The following is a 23,707-nucleotide window of genomic DNA, read 5'->3' as shown; positions in this document are numbered from 1 at the left end:
ACTCGCTTCCTGTCTCCTACAGGATCCAATTTAAACTTTTACTTTTTGTTTTTAAGTCACTTAATGCCCGAGCCCCTCCTTACCTGTCTGAGCTCCTCTCTGCCTATGCTCCAGTAAAAAACACGAGGTCTAGCTCAAAACTAATGCTGTCCATCCCACGGACTAATCTCAAATGCCGTGGTGATATTTCCTTCTCTGTGGCAGGTCCCAGATTTTGGAATAGTCTGGGATCTGCACAAACACTTGAGCAATTTAAATCATTACTAAAGACACATTTCTATGCCCTGGCTTTTAACACACTATGACCCAAGCATTTTGGTCTAATTTGAACTAGTTTAGTTATTGTTTTAATTCTTTTATTGTCCTATTATTGTTTTTTATTGTTATTATTATATTACATTGTTGCTTTTTAATACCATTTTTATATTGTTAAGCACTTTGTGCAGCATCGGCTGTTTGAAATGTGCTATATAAATAAATTTGACCTTGACCTTGACCATGTATGCGTTCTGAAATTGAATAAATGTGTTTTTCCAAATGTCAAGTTTCTCATGTCCTTCCTGAATAAACATAAGTAAAAGCATAAAAGCAAGTAAATCATCTGTCGTCTTCATTATCAGATACTTTCAACATCTCTCTATTTAACTTCTGCTTATCAAAGATACAGTCACTTTGATTTTCAGTTGTTATGTGGCCACAATTACAGATACTGCTGAAAGAACGCTGTTGACATTAAATCAGATTTTTATCAGGACTACTTGGGAGCTTTACATTTCATGGATTTAGCTGAATAATATCAGCATTTAGGTTTGATGAGGATACAAATTCAAAAGGAAAATTGAAAGAACAAATGTGACTGAGCCATGGAAATTGTTTTGCCCCAAAAAGTCAAGTCTATGTCAAGTCCAGCCTCTAAAGTTGTGTTCACAGATACCCTGCAGCTCTGAATGCAAATGTGCAATTAATTCTAATTGGAAAATGAACTTATTATTTTCCAGCGACTGTCTGGGGCTCATGTATGAAAATGGTTTACAAACAGAGACAAACAGAAACAAACGACAGTGGACAGAGCTAATTAACAAATTTAAAGCTGCTGCCTAAGTCAAGATGTTTTGGCCACAAGATGAAAATGAAATCTAAGTGTTGAGTATGCTCATGGGATCATGTGCTCTTAGAAAAAAATGTTTTGTCACACTGTGCACTTTACTGTGAAGATATACAAACAGTTGTACAATAACAAAATCAAAAAGATACAAGTCACCGTCTAACCAACATTTCAATAACCACTCATCAATGAACTGCTGCCTTCATCTCCATTTTTAAGTTATTCGAATAAAGGTTTGCTGCTGTGCTCGACATCTGTTTCCATGTGTGAGAAGTGCTATAACATAATCCTACAAGGAGTAAGAACCTCTGCTGTAGCTTGGCTGTGCACTCTTTCTTTGATTTACGTGACAAAAATTAATGAACTGCTTCCAGCAGACATTGTAGATTCTGAGTGCAGACAATTCATTGGATATTTTACCAGCCAGTATGAAATAGCTAAATCATAAACGAAACAACATAAAGGATTATTCTCACTATCAGGCTAAGGTGAAATTATTCTGGAATATAATGTAATAATATGTATAATATAAGTTTATATTACAATAAGTAATATACAGTATGGGTGGTAGTTTATCTCGATGGTTGAGCAGGTATGTAAATACCTCAGGTTCAAGTCTAACTAATTTCTCCCCTACACTCTCCCCTGTTTCCTTTTTTTTTTCTTTACTGCCAATCTGTCAATAAAGAGGGAAAAAAGACCATAGATAAAGAAACAATAAAGTACTAATATACAATATAAGGTACTGTTGGGTAGTACTGATTCTTGTTAGTACTGTTGCATCCAGTATTTCAGCATGGACTGATGATGAACTGAACATGACTCTACTTTCTATTACTTGTCTATTAATACCACCAATTTCTGTTTTTTTTTTTAACTTATTGCATGTTTTCCATTTTATCCTTATTTTCCTTTTAGCTATCATTTTTATTTAGGGATTACTGCCAGAAAACCTTTCCAGGGAATGGCTGACACTGTTAATTATCCATTTTAAAGAAAGATTTCTTCCAGAAACTGGTTCATTCAGATTTAGCTCACTGGCTGAGCTTTATTTTTCATATTCTGGTTTTTGTTTAGCTAGTTTTTTAATAGTTTCTTCTTTTAGTCTAATGCCTTGCTAACTTTAGATGTAGTTTTGATAAAATATAATTTTGATTGCATGCAATTAGGTTGCAATTTTAGACTTTAGACAGCATCCTCCAAACACCCACACTCAAAAGTGGGTTTAGCATCAGTATGAAATAAAACTTGGAAAAAGAGAATAAGTTAATGAAACAAAAATGTTTTATTAAGATTTATGTGGCTATTTCACAGTGGTTCTTTCTCATATGTAGGACAGCAGGAAATCGTACCCTTGAGACACATTTTCACTGCTGGGAGCTTTGTGTGGTTTAGGCAAGCGAGCTGTCTGGATATACTAAACAAAACAGCAGATATTAGCATCATCGATGATATCAATCATCAGACTAATTTTAATTTAGTTTTGTAATCTAATATTTGGCTAGTTTTGTTATTTATTAAAATAATATAATGTGGTAATAATGTGATATATTTCAAATGAAAAGTAACAAGTGGTGTGGTGAAATGGTCCAATTAGCATCACTAAAAAGGTCAGTGTCATAGACAACAGATAAAAATCAGTGAATCAGTATTACAAACAGTTCAAAATTTAGATAACAGAACATACTGCACACATAATGCATTAGTGTAATTAAAGAAATGAAGGTGTTATTTAAATAATCTGAGTATTAGCTATCTCTGCTGAAGATGACTAACAGCAGGTTGTGTACCTCTAAAGTTTACAAATTTACAACCCCAGCTCTTTATTTGTATTCAGTGACAATGCAGCAGATAAACATTCAAAGCGTGTAAGACTGTTGTCAAAGCCTGCTGCTAAATTTTCCATTTTCTCTGAAAGATATTTTTCAACAGAAGAACAAACAAAAGAGATGAGGAGTGAGTGCGTCGGCGGATGCGTTCATGGGTCACACTGGGCGAGAGAGAAATTAAGACAAAGACCCAGGATCAGAGGTGTGACACAAAATTCCAGCAGATATTCAAGCCTCCACTGTGGTCTTGTTTTAATACGCCAACGTATTCAAACACGCAATATTGCACACAAGAGCATACCAATGCAGAGGTCCTAATTACACAAGATCTAAAATTAAAGCTGCCCTTTAATCAAAACCCTGCTTTCTGTTTGTAATGAGCATGATTTCACCTTTCATGCAGAGAGGAGGTGGAGTGAGATCAGAGGAAAGAAAAAGAATAGATTAGAATATATGATCACTAATCTATAGATAAAGTAGAACTAAAACATTCAAGTGAGGTTGGCTAGCACAGTGAAGGAACGAGAGGCACAATAGAGATGATGAAGAGGAGGATACAGGTGTGAACACATAGTCCAGCTGAACTTTTCATCTGCCTCTCGATGAGGGGGTGCAAACAGAAAGAGCTGCAGGCTTCCTCTTTTCTCCTCAGTGCGCTCAGTTCCCTTTGGACACTGGGTACTGAGAAACCGAGGCGAGAAAAAATAGACATTAAGGGAGAGAGTAGCAGAAGTAATCAAGTGAAACAGAGAGGGGATGATGGAATGAAGAGGAGGAAGAGGGATGGCTTCTATCCCACAGGAGCTTTGGGTAATAAAACTCGCCTGCACGCTCTGTTTATCTCTTAATTAATTCATGTTGGTTTGGCTCATTGGTGTTTTTTATTTCTCTACAGATTTTTGTTCTCTTTATTAGTCGCTGCTAACCTTGGAGCTGTACACTTACAGAAATCTTAATTTTCACACTTACATCTTTCTAAAGGGCTACACAAACACAGACAAAGCATGTACAACAAATAATCAGAATAAATGATAATAAACCACTGATTTTTGGTTTGGTTTTATTCAGCTGTGAAGCGCTTTGTAACTGTGTGTTTTAAAAAAGTGGCATACAAATAAAGCTAAAAGAAAATACTAATAATTAAAGTCCAGTCAGTCTCACTGTACGGAAGTGCGGAAGAGTCCTGTGGACACTGAAGACCCCTAAAAGATTGTTTACTGCAGTAACACTGCTTAATTAGTGTTTACACATGATGAGGACCCTCATTTTTCTCTGCACATACACATGGTGAGAAGCTCCCACTCCTACACTACTGTGATTAACAACACTAAGTCCTTCTTATTGCATAGTTACAGTAATGAACTTTAAATCTTTGCCGTCTCAGGTGCAGGTGTTATACTCGGGTGGATGGGTATATATTAATTATTCATGCTTTCTCATATACCTGAGATTCGAATGGAAACTGCATTAACATTAGCATTTTGTGCAGGTGTTCAAATGCATGCCATCCACAGGCAAAGACCAAAGCACACAAATACACTATGGATCTCACTTGAATGAACAGCAAAACGTTTTGGTAAAATTCTTTTTATTTCGATGCCGAACACAGGAATACTCATATTTCAGTTGTCCAAGGTATATAGAAAATCAAGGAAAATCTGAATAGATGGATTCCAAGCATTCATTGTTGTGTCAGGATTGAGATTAACTTGTGTTATGTGTCATGCTCTGGCTCATGTTATACTAGGAACAGTGACTAAAGTTAAAATTCCATTTAGAATTATGAAAAATGCATCAACAAATACAGTCAAAGAATGTATATCACATGTATAGTAATTCAATATATGACTCAAACAGAAAGAGTAACTCTTCCTCTCTTAAATTGAGCTTTTTGGAGTCAGCAAGAACAATCCATTAACAGTTATAAAAAACAATATTAGTGTAGACCTGCAGTGCATTCACTCCCCACTACAAAGATAAATGCACATTTGAGAGCTTACTGGTGTGAAACCATAGAAACTAGTCTAAAGAGAAATAAAGAGATATGGTCAAATGAGTCATCTCCTACTTTTGGCAACTGGCCATGTGCATTTGTAGTGTACACTAGAAGAAGAGTACAGGTCTGAATGCACTAAGAGGTTCCACTGGCTCTGGATAGTTAGATACCCTTGTTTACATTGCTGCCGATCAATACAAAATGTATTGCCCTCATCCATAGGGCACAAGGGGTCACTAAGTAGTTTAATAATAATGGGAGTGATATCCTAGCAAACATTTCGGCATAGATTTACTGTTGGCTCACGGTCCATTTTAGATTTCAATATTGGATGGATAAAAAGTCCTAAAATGCAACTTGTGCTTACATCCTTGGCTTCATCTTACCCTCTCAACATTTTTATGTTTTACTTCCAAAAAGCAGTACACAGAGATGTCAGGCATAGAGCAAATGTTGCAGGTTGCAAGCAAGGGAGTATGCAAGCACAAGGCAAGTGTTGAACAATAAGCGTGCTAGTCAAAGACCCGGTGGCTGCACCTCTGGAAGGGGTCACATCCACAGACTCAGATTTAGAACGCTGACAGAAGAAGAAAGGAAGGTGGCGGGCCAATATCAAAGGCATGCAACAAACCACTTTCTCAGTTTAGTAAGTTTATGTATCACCAAATATTAACTGCACTAATTAACACATTATGCATATCTTCCAATAACAGTGTGTGTTTAAATAAAAGTCTGGTTGCAATCTAATGTTTGAGCAGGAGAAAATCTTTTGTTTATAGGCCTGTGTCACGACGAGTTGCACCGGTGTGTTTTTTGAAACAGGACCCAAAAGCAGTTGTGGACAAAGAGTTGCAGGTTTAAACAAAAGCAATCCTTTACTTGGATGATGGCAGGAGTTAAACATGTAACCCTAAGCAAACTAAAAAACACTAAACAAACGCTATGAAGCTCTATGACTGTGAGTATAACAATGACTAAGACAATGGTGGGGATAACAGACTAGACTTGTAGTCAAGACCGCCTAATCCGAGACCAAGACAAGACCGAGACCAGAGGGTATCGAGACCAAGACAAGACCGAGACCAGAGGGTATCGAGACCAAGACAAGACCAAGACCAAGTTGAGACGAGACCGAGACCGAGTCGAGACGAGACCAAGACCGAGACAAAAAAAGGCTTTAAACTGCAGCCAGATGCTGCTTCGTTTACAGGTGTCAGGCATATTTATGTGTTTTTGCTTTCGCACAGCCCTCCTCACCGCTGTCTACTGTCTCACTCACTTACTGAGAGTACAGACGGATGCTCCACTTGACTGTTGCGTCTCTCACCCTCTCTGTTTTTCACATAATGATATTATCCTATATCCTCGCATGTGATTGGCCACAATATAGAGTGATTGGAGCATAACTGAGCCACTTTGTGAGAGCTGAGCAGCGAAAGGAAATTAAGTGAGGGTAGAAATGACTGAAAGATTATTATGGTCTGTTTTGAGTTTTGTTCAAAAAAGAATGACTTCATATAGATATAGATAGATAGATCTATCTATCTATCTATATCTATATAGATATAGATAGATAGATCTATCTATCTATCTATATCTATATAGATATAGATAGATAGATCTATCTATCTATATATATCTATATAGATAGATAGATCTATCTATCTATATCTATATAGATATAGATAGATAGATAGATCTATCTATCTATATCTATATAGATATAGATAGATAGATAGATCTATCTATATAGATATATATATATAGATAGATCTATCTATCTATATCTATATAGATATAGATAGATAGATCTATCTATCTATCTATATCTATATAGATATATATATATAGATAGATCTATCTATCTATATAGATATATATATATAGATAGATCTATCTATCTATCTATCTATCTATCTATCTATCTATATATATATATATATATATATATATATATATATATATATATATATATATATACACACACACACACACACACACACACACACACACACATATTAGGGGTGCAACGATACACAAAATTCACGGTTCGGTTCAGTTCGATACTTTGGTGTCACGGTTCGATATTTTTTCGATACAAAAAAATGTTCATGCATTTTTAATTTGTCATTTATTAAAATTATAAATATATATTTTAACTCAAAAGTACAGTTTTTAAATTTAACCCTAACCCTTGTGCGTGTTTTTTATTTTGACAGCGAATGCGCACCTGCGGACCACTTATGTGCAGCCCTGGTTATTTAGCTCATCATATCGCAGCCACAGAAATTCTTTTGTCCATGAAACCATAAAGCTGCACTTTCTTTTTGCCTTATAGTCTGATTTGTCATAACTTCTCCGTTTTGTGGTAAGCTTTTCTTTGGCTGTCACTTCTTCACCCTGACCTGTCTTATTTGGCTCAGCAGAACTGAAATGCTTTTACACGCTCACTCACATAAGCTCAGCGATTCTCTGCGCGATCAACCTCTCACATGTTTAAGCTGCGGAGATTTCACTTGTCATGTTTGCATAGTAAGCTAACGATTAATAAGACGATGTCAGAGGAATTGGTGCACAAATTATCATCACTCACAGATCAGTGCTGTCGCTCTCTATACACAGTTCGCACGATTGCAAAGTGAAAGCAAAAAAACAAGCGCAAATTCAAACGCGACTTCAATATGTCACATATTGACAGTGGCTCACCGATGCCAATGACATAATTACCCAGCTACATTTCTGAAAGAATGCAAAAGCATTGACATATATTTTTCCTACAATAGCCCGACGGGCAGGGAAGAGATAGATTTTGGTAGCCCGTCTGAAAAAAATCGCTAGCCCCAGGACGTCGGGCTAGCGATATTGCAAGCCCTGTATCTGATTGAGGAATCATGCATCTTTGGAAAAGAGAGTTTATTGCAGAGAAATGGCTCTTTCCAAAATAAAAGCTATACTATCCGCTTCTTCTGGGCTATATTCTCAGCAGCATAAGGAGAATCATGTGCTAACAGCTGTCTAAATGACTCGGCTAAAGTTAGTAGCATGCTTGCTTTTTTTTGTCTGCTTCCACTTGTCTTTGCACTAGGATGATGTCGGCGTAAATGTGCAGTCATATTCGTTGTGTTCCCACTAGTGCTTTCAGGTTAATCTCGTTGAAATGACCTTAACGCCACAACACGGCAAATCTCCGTTAACGAGCTACCGCCGATCGCTCCGTGCATGGGGCTAGACGGCCAACACGTTAACGAGCTAACTGCGCTAACACACTAGTTCACACCAATGTAATTGAGCATTGCATGGCACATCCAACATACTGTTTTACTTTAGTCCATGACTCGCTTACCTTCAGGGTCATACGTCACATGAAAACCAAAATAATTCCAAACGCCAGATCTGAATGAGGTTCAATTTGCCTGTTGCAAGTAGAGCTTAACTTCTGTCTCGCTAGCTTGCCCTGCGCTCTTCCTTCTGACTATGCTGTCTGTGTTGAGCGCTCAGTGGATCTGCGCTCGACAGTGCAGCCTAGGCGGAGTAGTCGAACACAGATTCACTGAGCGCTCAACACAGACAGCATCGTCAGAAGGAAAATTGATAAAATAAATTACAAATGTTGTATTGTTCGATACATATGCGTACCGAACCGAAAGCACTGTATCGAACGGTTCAATATCGATACGAATATCGTTGCACCCCTAATTTTATATTTATATTTTTATTTATATATATATATATGTAGTTTTTTAATTAAGCAGCAAGGCAGAACAAAGTCGGGCCTGTATCAAGACACAGGGACTGAACCCCAATTCAACCAGACCCAGAACTGATCCGGAATTAAAACAGGACTACAACAGTAACCAAGAGAGAACCAGAATCAGAACTAGATGATAGTAGCACTAAAAAAATCATCATAGACCTGCACTACACTTATTTAATTCTACCAAAGTACAATATTTAGATTGAGAAAAGTTTATATAATTATTTAGCCTTGTTGTGCAAACAAGCCTGCACAACTTAATAAATATGAATTTGAAAAGTAACAAATGGTATCTAAAAAGAAACACTAGGTACGAGATACATGTTCTGATGAGTTTTGGCAAACAACCATTTACATATTTACATTATTAGTTCAGTACGAATGATTTGCTTTGGTACCTGGTCAAACTTAAGCTCTCCTCTGTCTGCAGCAAACTCGCAGGCAGCAGCTTCTCCCCCCTCGCTCACATGGGTGCTGTGCTCAGTCGCCTAGTGCCTGAGCTCGGATCATACCAAAATTAGGGGGAATTTACGACGGTGCGCTCTGTGCTTCGTGTGTTGTTTTTGTTTTATACAGTTGTCAGTCAGGCATCTAACTAACAAATTACACTCCAAAAGACCCCATGCTTCTGAAAAAATGACCCGGGCTTAAGCCCAGTAAGCCACCCCCCTGCTCCGCTGATGGTTGACTCCAAATCTCCCGAACACTATGTCGATTTGAGAACGCAAGACCGAAACAGCGAGACCAAGACCGAGACCAAGACAAGACAAAAGTCTGTCGAGACCAAGACCACTTAAAAGTGGTCTCGAGACATCCAACTCTATAACAGACGACCTGACAATGACATTCAGAAAACTGAGGACTTAAATACACACATGAGGCGATCTGGGGAAGTGGAGACACATGAGGAAACGGCTGATTTGGATATACATAATGATGCACAGGAAAGAGTAAATAACATGCAGTGAACAAAGAACAGACTCTTTCAAAATAAAACAGGAAACACAGAGGCATAGACATGAAACGAACTAGACAACAAGAGCCACACAGACATGACACATAACGGGTAGGTGCACGAACCAGGGAGACCGAGTACAGGGGAAGATGACAGAAACGACAACATGAACTTGACAACATAAGACACACAGACATAAACACATGAAGGGCAAGGGAGACTTAACACAAGGGTAATATAATAACAAATGAGCTAGAATAACTTAATGAACCTAAACAAACAATAAACATCAAAATAGACTAAAACTCAAAACACTGGGTCGCACGACCCAGGACCATGACAGGCCTGAATATAAGGAGAGAAAACTACTCACTATTTAATTATCACGGGAAAAACGTTTCAGTAAGAAAAAATATTTACATTTTCTGCAAGTTATGCAGCACATATTAACTCCTTATATATTTAATAACAAAAATATATGATATTTTGTGCATATCTCCCTTTGAACTGCTACTATGCACTTCTTTTATGTATAAATATAAAAACATATATAGATTTGTTTTCTGAAAACGGTGTCACTGTCTGTTTATATGATAGACCTGTTCATGCAGGTTTCACTCCAGCAGAGATATTGCTGTTGGAGTGTTTGTAGTCCGAATGCAAACATTCAATACGTCTCAGCTGTAGGGATGGGTATTGATAAGATTTTCACGATTCCGATTCCATTTTTGATTCTGTTTAACGATTCGATTCTTTATAGATTCTCTTATCGATTCTTTTTTTTTTTTTTTTTTTAAAAAGGAGAACACTAAGGTCGATTAGCTTAGAACTTGTTTTATATCTTCTCTTTGAACAAGGTAGACATTTAGGAGTAACATGGCCTTACAAACCCAACAGTGAGATCTTAAGAGATCCAGCCTACGGCTCTTCAATGGGGTTACATTTACAAAAAAATTGTAAATGTAAAATAATAAAATAAATATTCGTCTGTAGCAATAACAAAGTATAACATAAATTGTTCTGTGGCAATTACACAAGAATCTCCAGTAATGTCCCTGCCTACAATTAAACACATTCACTTACCGAAAATCGGGGGCAACTGCTGTGGCAAATGGGTTCAAGCCTTTGACCACAAACTCAGTCACTGCTCGGTGACATTCGTCTATCCTGGCCTGAAAGGATAGACGAATGTAGACTGCAGCGAGAACTGGCAGCATCTGAGCCAGACTCTGTCTGTCTCTCTCATCACGGTCACCTAAATGCACAGTAATGGCAGGTTTTGTAATAAGGCAGATCGCGCTAACATAATATGCACTGTTAGTTGATTATTTACCTGCCGCATTAACGGGAGAGGACGTGCAAACGTTACCGCTGCTGCTGGGTTGAGATTCACGAGTCCGGAGCAGAATTAAAAACACGACATTCATTTAAGTTCATCGCGTGTTTTGTGAGCAAATGCTTTTGCATATTCGTAGTGTTTCCTCCCTTAAACGAAGTAACTACTTTGCAAGTATTGCAAGTTGCCCTGTTGTCATCCGTTCTCGTAAAGTATAATCAAACTTTTGAGCGTTTGAGCCGCTTAGGTGCTGTGTTTCCTGCCAGGTAAATGACGCTCCGCAACGTGGTGACGTCATTCGGGGCGACTGGAATCGATAAGGGAATCGTTTGCAAAAATGGCAAACAATTCCAAGGAATTGAAACAGTGGGAACCGGTTCTCAACAAGAACCAGTTTTCGATACCCATCCCTACTCAGCTGGAGGCACAAAGTCAAGGGGCAGCACAAAAGCAGTTAATGCTAGAAGAAAATATAGGATATAAATAACACACACACACACACACACACACACACACACACGCATTATTTTACTTATCAAATATGTTGATAACTTGTCTTAGAAAAGCACAGGGATTTGTGCTACTTCTAAAGCTAATTTTGTACCCTCAAGGCAGAGCCAAGCTAGCTCTTTTTCCATATTTTAAACATCATACTAAGTATAGTAATTTCTGAGTACAGCATTTTGCATGTTGTTCTGCATATTGTTGAAATAATTATTAGATTTTTATATTTATTTGATCCAGCAGAATCCAGATATTTCTTCAAACTCAGTTCTGTTCATGGACTGTGATTCTGTTTCTTGCTGTTACTCTTCAAAATTCAAATCATAATTGTGCAGAATTTGACTTTGCATCACAAATTATAGAATTTGCTTAATCCACAAAATATGCTGCGATGATAAACCATGAAACAGGAAGCAAAAATTCTGAACAAACATATAAAGTTTACTAGACTTGTTGGGAGTTTCCACTGTTTACAATAAGCCCCCAAACTGAACTTTAACTACATCATGTCTTAGCTTAACCCTGACCCTTGACATGCACAGATGCACACATAAACAGACTAATGGGGTAATTGATAATAGGGCTAAACTGCTTGTCATTAATAAGACATTGAACAAACACTGCACAGTCTCTGTGGACAGATTGTTCCTAAAATGTGCCACTGTTTATACAGACCACAGCATGAGAGAGGAGATAAGCACAGTGATTTAACACAGCAGAGGCCTGCATGGGTCCTAGCCCCATCTGAGATCTACTGTAGTTTAATTTATAACTCATCATCAAAACAGGCGCACCATGGTTATTAAAATAAACAAAAACTAGATTAAAACTAACTAAATGATGCATCGAGTTACAAAACCAAAATCAAAATGTTCTCTGGATGAAAATGAATTGTTGAAACCAGAGGCTCGAGGACAATGGCTTGACTGCTTTGAGCGGATAGGAAGACGACAGAAACACGCAAAAGAGCATCTCTGAATGCACAACACGTCAAACCTTCAAGCTGCTTCTGATGGTTGCTCGCAGCATGATTTGAGCATCATGTCACGAAGCCCAGATCATGTGACGCAAGGTTTCTTGAACATGACATTGAGTTCACTGTACTCCTCATAATTCACAGATATGAATCCAATAAAGTGTCTTTGGAATGTGGTGGAATAGGAGAGTCACATCACTGATGTGCAAACTTAATGCACATATTTTTTGTAATGCTATCATATAAATATGAACAAAATTCTCTGAGGAATGTTTCCAGGATTTTGTTAAATCTTAGAATTAAGCAAATTTGTCCCGAGGGCAGAAGTGTGAACAGTCCGTGTTGGGGGGTGTGTGGGGTCTTTGGGGATGGACTCTGCAATGGTAGATGCTCTGCAGAGAGGGCAGCAGGCTCCTGATGATCTTCTCCACAGGTGTTATCACTCTCTGCAGGTGTTTGGTCCATAGCAGTAGTGCTGCTGTACCATGCAGTGATGCAGCTGGTCAGTGTGCTCTCCACAATGCAGCTGAAGAACTTGCTGAGGATCTTGGCCGACATACCGAATTTCCTCAGCCTCCTCAGGAAATACAGCTTCTGCTGAGCCTTCTTGACCAGCTGTGTGGTGTTCAGTGTCCAGATGAGGTCCTCAGTGATGTAGACGCCCAGGTGTCCAAAGCTGCTCACCCTTTCCACTTCAAGCCCCGGATAAACAGCGGCTGGTGAGGCTTCCTCTTCTTCCTTGTGTCCATCATCTCTTTTGTCTTATCAGTGTTGAGGGTGAGGTTGTTGTCCTCCCACCATGACACCAGACCGGCCACCTCTGCTGTAAGCCACTTCATCCCCTCCAGTGATGCGACCAATCACTGCAGTGTCATCCGTGAACTTTAGTATGGTGTTTTCCCTACTGGAGGCAACACAGTCGTGGGTATCTACTTAGATACTTAAATTCAGAGTCTATTCAAGTACACAGTTAACAGGAAGATGTTCAGCTCTTTTACTCAGACAGTGTAACACATGAAAACAAGAGTTAGTTTGACAGAAGAGTACAGCATCAGGATGAGGAAAATTCATTTTACTGGTGAAAAGTGAAGCAATGGCTCTTTTTTGGCAGATGAGCCGACAAGTTATGAGTGGTTATCAAAGTCTGAGCCAAGAGTGGAACGAATCAGCATCTACCCTTGTCTTCTCCATTTGCTATTATATATATTAAGAGCTGTGAGGCGGCACGGTGGTTAGCACTGTTGCCGCACAGCAAGAAGGTCCTGAGTTCAATTCCACCATTAGGCCGGGGTCTTTCTGTGTGGAGTTTGCATGTTCTCCCCGTGTTTGCGTGAGTTCCCTCCGGGTACTCCGGCTTCCTCCCACCGTCCAAAGACATGCAACTTGTGGGGATAGGTTAATTGGATAATCCAAATTGCCACTAGGAGTGAATGTGAGTGTGAATGGTTGTCTGTCCCTGTGTGTTAGCCCTGCGACAGACTGGCGACCTGTCCAGGGTGTACCCTGCCTCTCGCCCTATGACAGCTGGGATAGGCTCCAGCGCCCCCCGCGACCCTGAAAAGGATAAGCGAATGGATGGATGGATGGATGGAAGAGCTGTGAGGCATCGACAGAGCAGTTTATTCAAGGTCAGTCTCACTTCTTATTTAAGGGCCCTGGAAGAGGGGTAATAACCACATAGAAAACTCTCCATTTCAAAATTCAAGCTGCAAAATACTCTCTGAAATGATAAAACTGGATATATTTTCAGGAAAAAGTGTTGAGAGGGTAAAACCTCTATGAGATAAAACTATTTTTCTGCAAAAGAAACACATTTATTTGGTGTTCATGGTTGGACTGTCACATTTCTTAAACCTTTACTGCATGACTCAGTTGAAACCTATCAAACTTAAGAAATGTTCTATGAGTTGGACGTATTCAAAAAGAAAACAGCACAACATTAATTTAGAAGAGATCACAGGTTTTCTGTATTAGATACACCCACATACAATATAATACAATACAGTTTTATTTATATAGCACGTTTAAAAATCCGGAGGCACACCAAAGTGCTTCACAGTAATAAGGAGAAACAACATAAGTCAATAACAGGGTACAGATCAGCACTAGCACAGACAGAATGGAGGCACTAATAGACCAAAAGAGTTAAATAAAACAGGTATCAAACCTCAATACAGAAGGAAGGTCAGGTCATGAATACAAAACATCTAGTAAGAAGATAAAAACAGCAGTAAGATTAATAATAAAATAATACATTTAATAAAATGTTTTTATTGCACTTCTTTACATCCTCACACATCTATGCGTGGCATCTGTTTTTGAAAACTATTTGTAAGCTAAAGCTGTTTGGGTCCTTGACAAAAAGAGAAAACGATCAGATCATTTGTTTCCTATAAAACGAAAATGTCCTATCTTTAATTACACCTACATACTATATATCTGCATTTTGTATTACTGTAAAAAGTGAGAAAAGGAAGAGTGAGGTCCAATTGAGAGCAGGATAAAAAACAGAAAGGGATGCCAAGGAATACTACAACTCTGTAGTAGTTAAGAACACATTTACAATAACAACAAGCCCAGGGCCTCAAAAAATAACAAAAACTAGCAGCCCAACTGCATGGGTGTAACATTATTAAGGCAAACACTACACAAGCAGCCAGTACAGCAATCAGTCTTTTTATTGGTTGTCTCTCACTGGTAAAAGTCTTTTACTGGGTCCAAGTCCTACACATCCAATTGTCTACCAACAATTCCAATCTCAGGTCTCTTTGGCATCAACCTGTACTGCCCATGTTGTTGCTCTGCTGTTACCTGCTCTCTGACCCCCCACAATCCTTTTGTGTAGTGAGCAGGTGTTCATAATTTCTTGGATTAGAAAAACATGGGTAGGAAGTAAAAACATTTCAAAATAAAAGCATGCAAACTTCTAAAAACATGCAACTACAAAACCAAGCTAATAAAATACATGATAAAACATTAACACTGCCATTATCCTATTATTGTAATAGAGCACCATGCCAGACTACAGGTTTCAAAACAGATTTTATCTGTTTTGATTTTATATACTGTTGTTTGTTTGTTTGTTAATTAGTTAGTTAGTTTATTTGCTTGTTTTATTCAATTTTAAATCATGCTTTTTATTTGTTCTTGTTTCTAATGTCTCTGTAAAGCACTTTGAATCACCTTGTTGTTGAATTGTGCTATACAAATAAACTTGCCTTGCCTTGCCTTGCCTATGTGCGGTTCCAAGAGTGTCTAAAAATAGAGTTGGCAGGGTCTTCAGCTGTAAGGTCCCTCGCCTGTGGAACCAACTCCCAGTTTGAATTTGACCCATAGACACCCTCCATACCTTGATTAGGCTTCAAACTTGCCTTTTTGGTAAAGCTTATAGTTTAGGTTGGACAATCAACCATCCCTTAGCTACCTTGCTGCTATAGGCTCAGACTGCTGCAGGACTTCACTGTGATCCACTTAGCACTTCTTTGCCTTTCACCTCTTTCCACTGCTCACATGCAGCATGTCATTAAATATTTTCCCCTCGCTCCCTTATTCTCTGTTTCACCTTGTCTCCCCAGGCTCTTTTTTTCTTTTTTTTGTGTCATCTTTGCTTTTTCCTCTCACCCCACATCCATTCTCAGCAGATGGCTCCCCCTCCCTCATCCTGGCTCTGCTGGAGCTTTCTTCAAAATTCTGTATAGTCCTTACAGTAAATGAGTGCCCTGAGTTGACTGTTATAATTTGACACTATAGAAATAAACCTGAATTGAACCTGAATTGAATTGTACTGGTGAGTAAGCCTGCAGTACCAACACTGTCAAACCACTTCATGCAATGACATTTCAGGATCTCAGTACTCAGGAGAACAGAAAAAATGGTGGATAAAGTAAATAAAGTTCACCTACACCAGCCAAACCTCTGTACAAACAATATAAATAAAGCCATTAAAACACAATTTTGAGCCCACAGTTTAAAACTGCTTTATGCAGCACACAACAATTACAAAAACACATTAATCTCTCTTTATCTCTGAAAGGCTTTAGCTTTGTTCAACATCTGTTGAGTCACAGGTTAACTGTAAAAATATCAGATCTTTTGTACAATAGCAGGAACAAGGATAACTCTATGGCAGTGGTTTCATTTTGCTATCATACTGTAACTGATTACAGCTACAGTATGACGTTTCCTTTAAAAACAAGGATAGCTCTCAGAAAGACCAAATCTGGCTGTGTAGCTATTAAACACAAGAAGAATGATGACAGTAATTACAGTGGGAAAACAGTTTGATCCACATGAGACCTAAATGCTTTGTGCTCAAGAGGCAGATAATTATTTTTCTGCAATATCTACACCCCTCCCATTATAGTACACACAAACATATGGTCTTTTATTCTGTACACATGTGAGCAGTGTTTTTTCCTCTTACTGCACTTTTGTGGGACTGTAACCCAGCCTGTGCCTGTTTTTGGACTCAAGTACTTTTCACAATAGATCTGTCACGGCTGATTGATTCCCGCGCCACGTAGCTCCTCAAGAAGTTTTTGTCCTGATCTCAAAATAATGTCTCATAACTTTGTGTACTGCATGTACACTACTTCTTGTCCAGTGTAAACTCGGAGACTTCAACAGCACAAAAAACAGATAAAAATTAGATTATAAAAACCAGTTTCGCAGATTCTAACACCCCCCCACACACACACAACGCAGACACACAGCACAGATATAACGAAGACTGTGATTTCAAATCTAATACCAACCACAAAAGGTCAGTGAACCCAGAGGAAAACTGATTTTAGCCTTTGGATATTTATTCCTTCAGTATTAGATATAACTTTATTTCCTATTTTATTAAATAATTACTGCAGCCTTGTCTGAGATTCTTTCTGCTTTAAGGATTTTCATAAGATTTTTATTTTGAGGGTTAAAAAATGATACTGAACTAGAACGCAGACTAACTGTAGTTAAAAAAAAAAAAGGTAGATAACAGTTACTGCGCTTATTTGAATTATATCCTTTTTGAGTTGCAGCAATTTTATTAGTTCCAGAAATTGTTTTGTACCATCTACAATCCATTTGCTATCATGGGTTTGTGGTTTGGGAGTGAAATTCAGATTATTGCTGTAAGATTTTTTCACAGTCAGCTGAAATTACACACAGATGGTTTCAGCATCCTGTGGGGAAGCTTTGGGGAGGATGTATGGAAGAAGTTTGACCACAGTAATATGTTTTCAGTGACCCCAAACATATAATGTGTTTTCAGACATCCTCCCTGTAGACTCGCAACATCACAAATGCCCATCTGGGATATTATTGGGTCCCACTAGTTAAAATATTATAGGAGTTCTTAAAACAGACATTTTAAGAACTGTGGGCCGATCCGAGAAAGCGTGAGTATTTGTTCTGTTTTTGTAATACATTTGGTCTCGCTTTATTTTTGCATCAATTAACGAGATTATGGTTGCAATTTAAACACCAATTAGAGACAAAAGCTTCTTTATCAGAATTTGAAAGCAAATTTTGGGCTTCAAAATCCAATTAACGAAATCAATTTTGTGATCAGTCCCTGTTTGCCCCTATTTCCTCTGTTTTTCTTATCTTTTCCCTTCACCTCCACCCAGTCATGACAGATGGGTGCCTCTCTCTGAGCCTGCTTCTGCAGAGTGTTGCTTCCTGTTAAAAGGGATTTTGTCCTTCCTTTGCCAGGTGCATGCTCTCAGGGAATTGTCTGATCATTGGGGAACATTCTCTACATTCTTCACCTTGGATTATAAAGCTCCCTGATGATGAGGGTTGTGAATCGGTGCTGCTTAGATAAAACTAATTCTATTCTATTCTACAAACTGTTTGCCAAATCCAGGCCTCAAGTGCCGGTGTCCTGCGGGTTGCAGATGTGTTGTTTATCAAGCACAGTTGATTTAAATGGCTAAATTACCTCCTCAACATGTCTCGAAGGTCTCCAGAGGCCTGGTAATGAACTAATCATTTGATTCAGGTGTGTTGACCCAGGGTGATATCTAAAACCTGCTGGCCTTGAGGCCTGGATTTGAACACCCCTGCTCTAAGTAGCTCTTCATTTGAGTGTGTTATGCTCCCTCCACTTCCTTTATACTTTGCAGGGTTTTCTCTTTCTGAGGCCGTATGTTGGAGAAGATGTTTAAACTGACTGGGGTTTACCTGTGTAAGGCTCACAACAGGTACAGCCTAGTAGTATATGCAAAAAAAGGGAAATAACTGTGTTATTCCCCAACAAACACATAAATAACAGTAAAACTGTGTTTTGCTTATAGATTTTGTTTGATCAGGTTCCAAGGCTGGTAGTAGCTGTGACAGCTTTTTACTAGTTGCTGCTGGTGCTACTGTTGAGAATGCAGCAGCAGCCCTGACAGCTGATATGTTGGTCATTTTCTACACTTATTTCTAGTTTCTTTTCCTCTTTTAGCTTTTCAGCTCCAACTTTTCACTTGTTTGTCCATCTTTATAGATCACTTTTTCCACACTAACCTGTTGATTGGGCAATCCAGTGTCAGCTATGAAAAAGGGCTGCTGGAAATGCTTGTAGGGCTGGTGTGCAACTGCCATTCAAGCTACCCAGTAGCCTGTATAATTATATTGACAAAGAAAAAAAAATCATATTGACCATCAGCCCACAAGTGTTTTGGCCCACTGGGCAAATGCCAAGGAATGAAACCACTGGGTTTTAGATTTTTTTTCTTGTTTTGCCGACACACTGCACTAATATGTCAGTTGTCCGTTCATGCATACCATGACTGATTCTTCATACCTCATGTTTATTATTTTGACATCGCAGTCTGTCTTGTCTCCCCTCTTTCTCAGTGGCTATGAGCTGGCTTGGGACAAATTCTGACATTCAGTTTTCAAGTAAAACTGCACAAGAAAAACAATTAAATTAAATAGACGGATTGAAATTGGATTTGTAAGCTAGCTCTAATGGCAGGGTCTCAGTGCATCCTTGTGTCTCTCACGGTGTTGACGTCACACCAGATTTTCTGCTTTAAACAAAAAGAAAAAACTGTGTTTTTTATTGGACATGTTGTAATCAGTAATTATACCTTTCCTACTAAGTGAGGTAAGAAAGTCAGTAGCCAATGTCAGATGGCTTGCACATGAACCAAAGGGTAAATTTTCCTATTATACTTGATGTAGTACAGTTTGCTTGCCAACAGTACACAATTAAATAATTCATGGTAAACTCTGCTCCAGAGTTGTGGACAAACCTTCAGTCACACACTCACTTCCTGAAGCTGATAATCCAAGTGGGACAAAATCCAGATTTTTTTCCTGGAAATGAAATGTTAGGTTGTTGTGAGCCTGTCCAACCCTGTAATTTCCCCTGTATCCCTTTTTTCTATAATCAGAATTGCACTTACAATATTCGATGCTGGAATGCAGCGTTCTGCCTTTGGTGGTTTATGTTCTCTCTTATATGTAAATGCACACACAGGCACGGCAATATTTTCAGAGAGACTTCGAGATCAATTACACACATGAGCACACATTCCCAGACATGTATGACTAACTAATACATAATTCATCAACTCATTACCTTCTGCACAACAATACACAGATATATGAGTAACCATTTCACATTGCAGTAATCTCCATTGGAAACATGGTTAACAATAAGGCCACTAATCTGCTATGTCACATGTAATTAGCAATAACTGAGAGTGTTATTCCTGCATGTGTGCACATAGACCATTTCAGTAGCTTATTGTGTGCTTTTTTAAACTAAGGTTAGAACTTGGATATTGAACAGGAGCAGTTCTACAGAAAGTCACTGCAAAATATCAGCTAAATCCAAGTATTTCTTTTTAAATGTCACAAAACCGAGACAGGTGTATTACTTACCTTTCAGTCAGAGTTGCATCAATGACTCTGTTTGACACAACATACACTGAGACTCTTTTTGCTGACAGAATCAAATTTAATTGGATCCACAGAGGCATATGAAACACAATGATGTGGCTTTTATACAAAACCTCTTCCTTTTCTTAATGACAATGTTTGCTTTAGGGCTGTTTTGACAACTACAATACTTTAAGCAAAGAGACACAATCTGATACTTACAAACATGCTTTGTGAAAGAAAAGTCTTTTCTCATAATAATTCTTACTGCTTTCATTTTTGAGTCACCTGCACTGTAACCATTAGCATAACAATACACCCAATCACCCACCTGCTTTTGTCTATTTAGCTTTATTGATATGTATAGTTAACTCTTTAAAGAGTGTCTATTTTCTGTTCTGAATTTAAAGAGAAAAAAAAGGTCATTTAGGTATATATGCTGCTCAATAAAACAAAGGAACCTTCATCACAGTATAACACATAATCAGGTAAACTGTCAATTTGACCAGCTGACACACATAAACCGCTATGATCGCATTTCACCTGCTCTGGTGCAAATGAGAGTGACAAAACATCTGGAGATGCCAGAGTATCCAGAAGCTTTCACGCCTGTCACAGATAGATCAAGAAATTGGAGATCCATTGTTTGACCTGCCATCGCTGGTGTTCTCAGGTGAATTCCTACACAGCTGCACAATGCTGGGCTGTAAGCACAGGTCCTGCTAAAGACTGACTTCACGCCTTCCTCAGTCTCGTTCTAACATTTTAGTCAGAGACATGTACATGAGTAGCCTGCTGGAGGTAATTTTGTAGGGCTCCTATAGCTCTTTGCGTAATAGAAAACATGCTGGTTTTGCTGCTGGGTTGTTGCTCCTATATAGCCCCCTCCAGTTCTCCTTATGTAGCATCCTGCCTCCTGGTATGTCCTTCACTCTCTTATGACAGGATATGGATGTACCATCCTAGAGAAGCTGCTTTTTCAACCAGAATGGGCTGCAGTTACCATCTAATGCCAATGGTCCACGGACATCAGCTATTACTACTTCCTTTTTGAGAGGTGTCTTGGTGTTACCACTCCAGTGCAAGTGTTAGCACTGATGCACTGGAGAGAAATCAGCTGAAAATGATTCACAATGGTTTCTTCAATTCAAGTCAATTTTATTTACACCAAAACAGTCACTTCAAGGTGCTAATTCTTGTTTATATGGTTTCCTATATATCTACATATAATATATAAACGTATTAATAAAAATATCTGTAATAAATGTCCACATTTATTCTAAAAAAAAAACACAGTGTCAGGTTCTGCTTTCTTTGCACGAACTACAATGAAACAAGAATTAATTTTGGAAATACCTTTGCTACAATAGAGGTACTGATAGCTTTCAAATTCATGTGTACATCATGCCTGTTAGCAATAGTTCACACTTAGTGAACACACATTTTAGAGGAGTTTAATATTGTTTTTATTTAATAATTTTGGATAAATTAGGATGACCATCATTGCTACAGCCCTATAAAACGTATGCTTCCCAACTAGACAAATTGATATTGCACAAGTTTCACTGGTTTTGTATTATACTGTGAAGATTGTATCTTCTCTTAATTTTTTTAAGCAGTGTTTCATTGCTGGCTTCATTTATTTACGGTATCAAAAAAACCCAGCAACAAATAAATATGGTGGGTGGGGCACAATTTTTGTTCTGCGTTACTAAGTTTGACATAGAAAGCATAACAACAATCTAACTTTCATTGTCAATGTGGTGCATTAACAAAAAATCTTAGTCATACATTGTGTTTTTAAATGCAAAACCTTTTTCTTTAAAAACCGTCCTGGAATATAAAACAATCTTTGGACATCTGTACAAGCTGTAGATTTTGTGCAAAAATTATATTTCTAAAAATTAAAGTACGCCTGAAAAATTGTGCAGCTGACGGTGACTGTAACCGTGTAAGCATGAATCTTACAATGAGGCAATGAAGGCAAATGAGGAATTTGAGTTAGGTGTCAGACAAATCCAAGAGGCTCTGGATAGAGCGTGTACATCTAATTATATATATACAGTTAAATATTCAATTAAAATTCAGTTCAACCAAATTACTCCTCTGTCCATATACATTCAATCAAAATTTGTTTAAAAATGGAGTAGATGAATAAAAATATGGATTTCGTGCTTTATGCAGTCAATAACAAACCTGTGATATATTATTATTTTCTTGTTTGGCTTTGGCTTGTTAAAACCAGAATAAGTTAAACTTTGTATCATGTTCCTTCTAAAGGTGAAAGAGTCCATATTCTGTGTGCCTGCCTCAGCATAGCAAACACTGACTCCTATCACAGCATGATAAGATAGAGAGGTCTCCAGTAAATTGCAATTCCTGACCACTCAGACATTAAGAGTCTCTCATGGTGCAATTCACATTCATTTCCATCGAACCAAAAGTTTAAATAAAATCATACTTTGACACCAAGAGGTTCTTCTGTACCACAGATTAGTGCACACTGCTGCAAACACACACGACACAAGCATGTCCCACAATGGTTACACCGGATAAGATGTGAGAAGGGTTGAAATAGCTGTCCTCCATATGTGCACAGGCAGACACACGTACGCACACTGAACGCCAGTAAAGTTTTGATTTATTTGATCATTCCTAATGTCTGAAGTCAATAAGTGTTTTTTCCTCCATCTCCCAGAAGCAATAAATACTCATATGCAGCTGGGCAGGACTCAGTGGCATTTCCTGCAATGTTCTGAATCAGTGAACATCATGATCCCTGTTTGTTACTTCCTCATCCTCTTCCTGCTCAAGCTATACAACTGCCACATGATAAGCACGGATCCAAAGCAAGAAGCGCAATCAGTGAGAGTTTTTGCGATGAGGTCCCAGGGAAGTCAGACATTAGTTTCCTCTCCTTCCAGAGTATATGAGCGGTACTTCACGCGCTCTTCCAGACACACATCCTCTGTGGCAGTGCTGCTGGTGGCGCCTCTGTGCGATTGCAAAGAGAAGTGCAGGGTGTGCCTGCTTTTGGCAGGTCTGCATTTCCCTGTCCCGTTGCTAAAGGAGACAACGAGTTTGCGGTTCTCCTCAGCTGCAGTGGAGCAAACCGGGCCGCTGTTGGCTTTGTTGAAGTGAGGCCAGTCAACATTTGGGTCACCGGTGTTGGGCACATTACCAGTGGCGATACTGCCGCTTTTAACGTGTGGCGTTTGGCTGTGTGTGTGGCGGTACTCCTCATCAATGTCCTTACCCAGTTTCCACCTCTTCCACTTTTTCAGCATCTCCGACTGCACCTGAGAGAGGAAGTGATGGGAGAGACAGGAGAGATAGTGGTGATGAAGATTGAACAAGACACAGAGGACATCAATAGATGGATGTTCTTT

At 38.6% G+C, this 23,707-nt stretch overlaps 1 protein-coding gene across 3 annotated transcripts in view; it reads right to left on the bottom strand.

Annotated features, from left to right (window-relative positions):
• Positions 1 to 21,590: 21,590 nt before the first annotated feature.
• The window catches only part of gcgrb (glucagon receptor b), a 55,900-nt gene continuing 53,783 nt past the window's right edge, over positions 21,591 to 23,707 (bottom strand). For all 3 annotated transcript variants that reach the window (XM_026170251.1, XM_026170252.1, XM_026170253.1), the window contains one exon: positions 21,591 to 23,617. In XM_026170251.1, coding sequence (XP_026026036.1) covers positions 23,216 to 23,617 — 402 coding nt within the window. In that variant the 3' untranslated portion in view covers positions 21,591 to 23,215. The remainder of the gene's footprint in view (positions 23,618 to 23,707) is intronic.

This window comes from Astatotilapia calliptera, chromosome 6 (genome assembly GCF_900246225.1).
Source record: "Astatotilapia calliptera chromosome 6, fAstCal1.2, whole genome shotgun sequence".
NCBI lineage: Eukaryota > Metazoa > Chordata > Actinopteri > Cichliformes > Cichlidae > Astatotilapia > Astatotilapia calliptera.
Note: the sequence above shows the minus strand (reverse complement) of the source record. Positions and strands in the feature narration are given on the sequence as shown.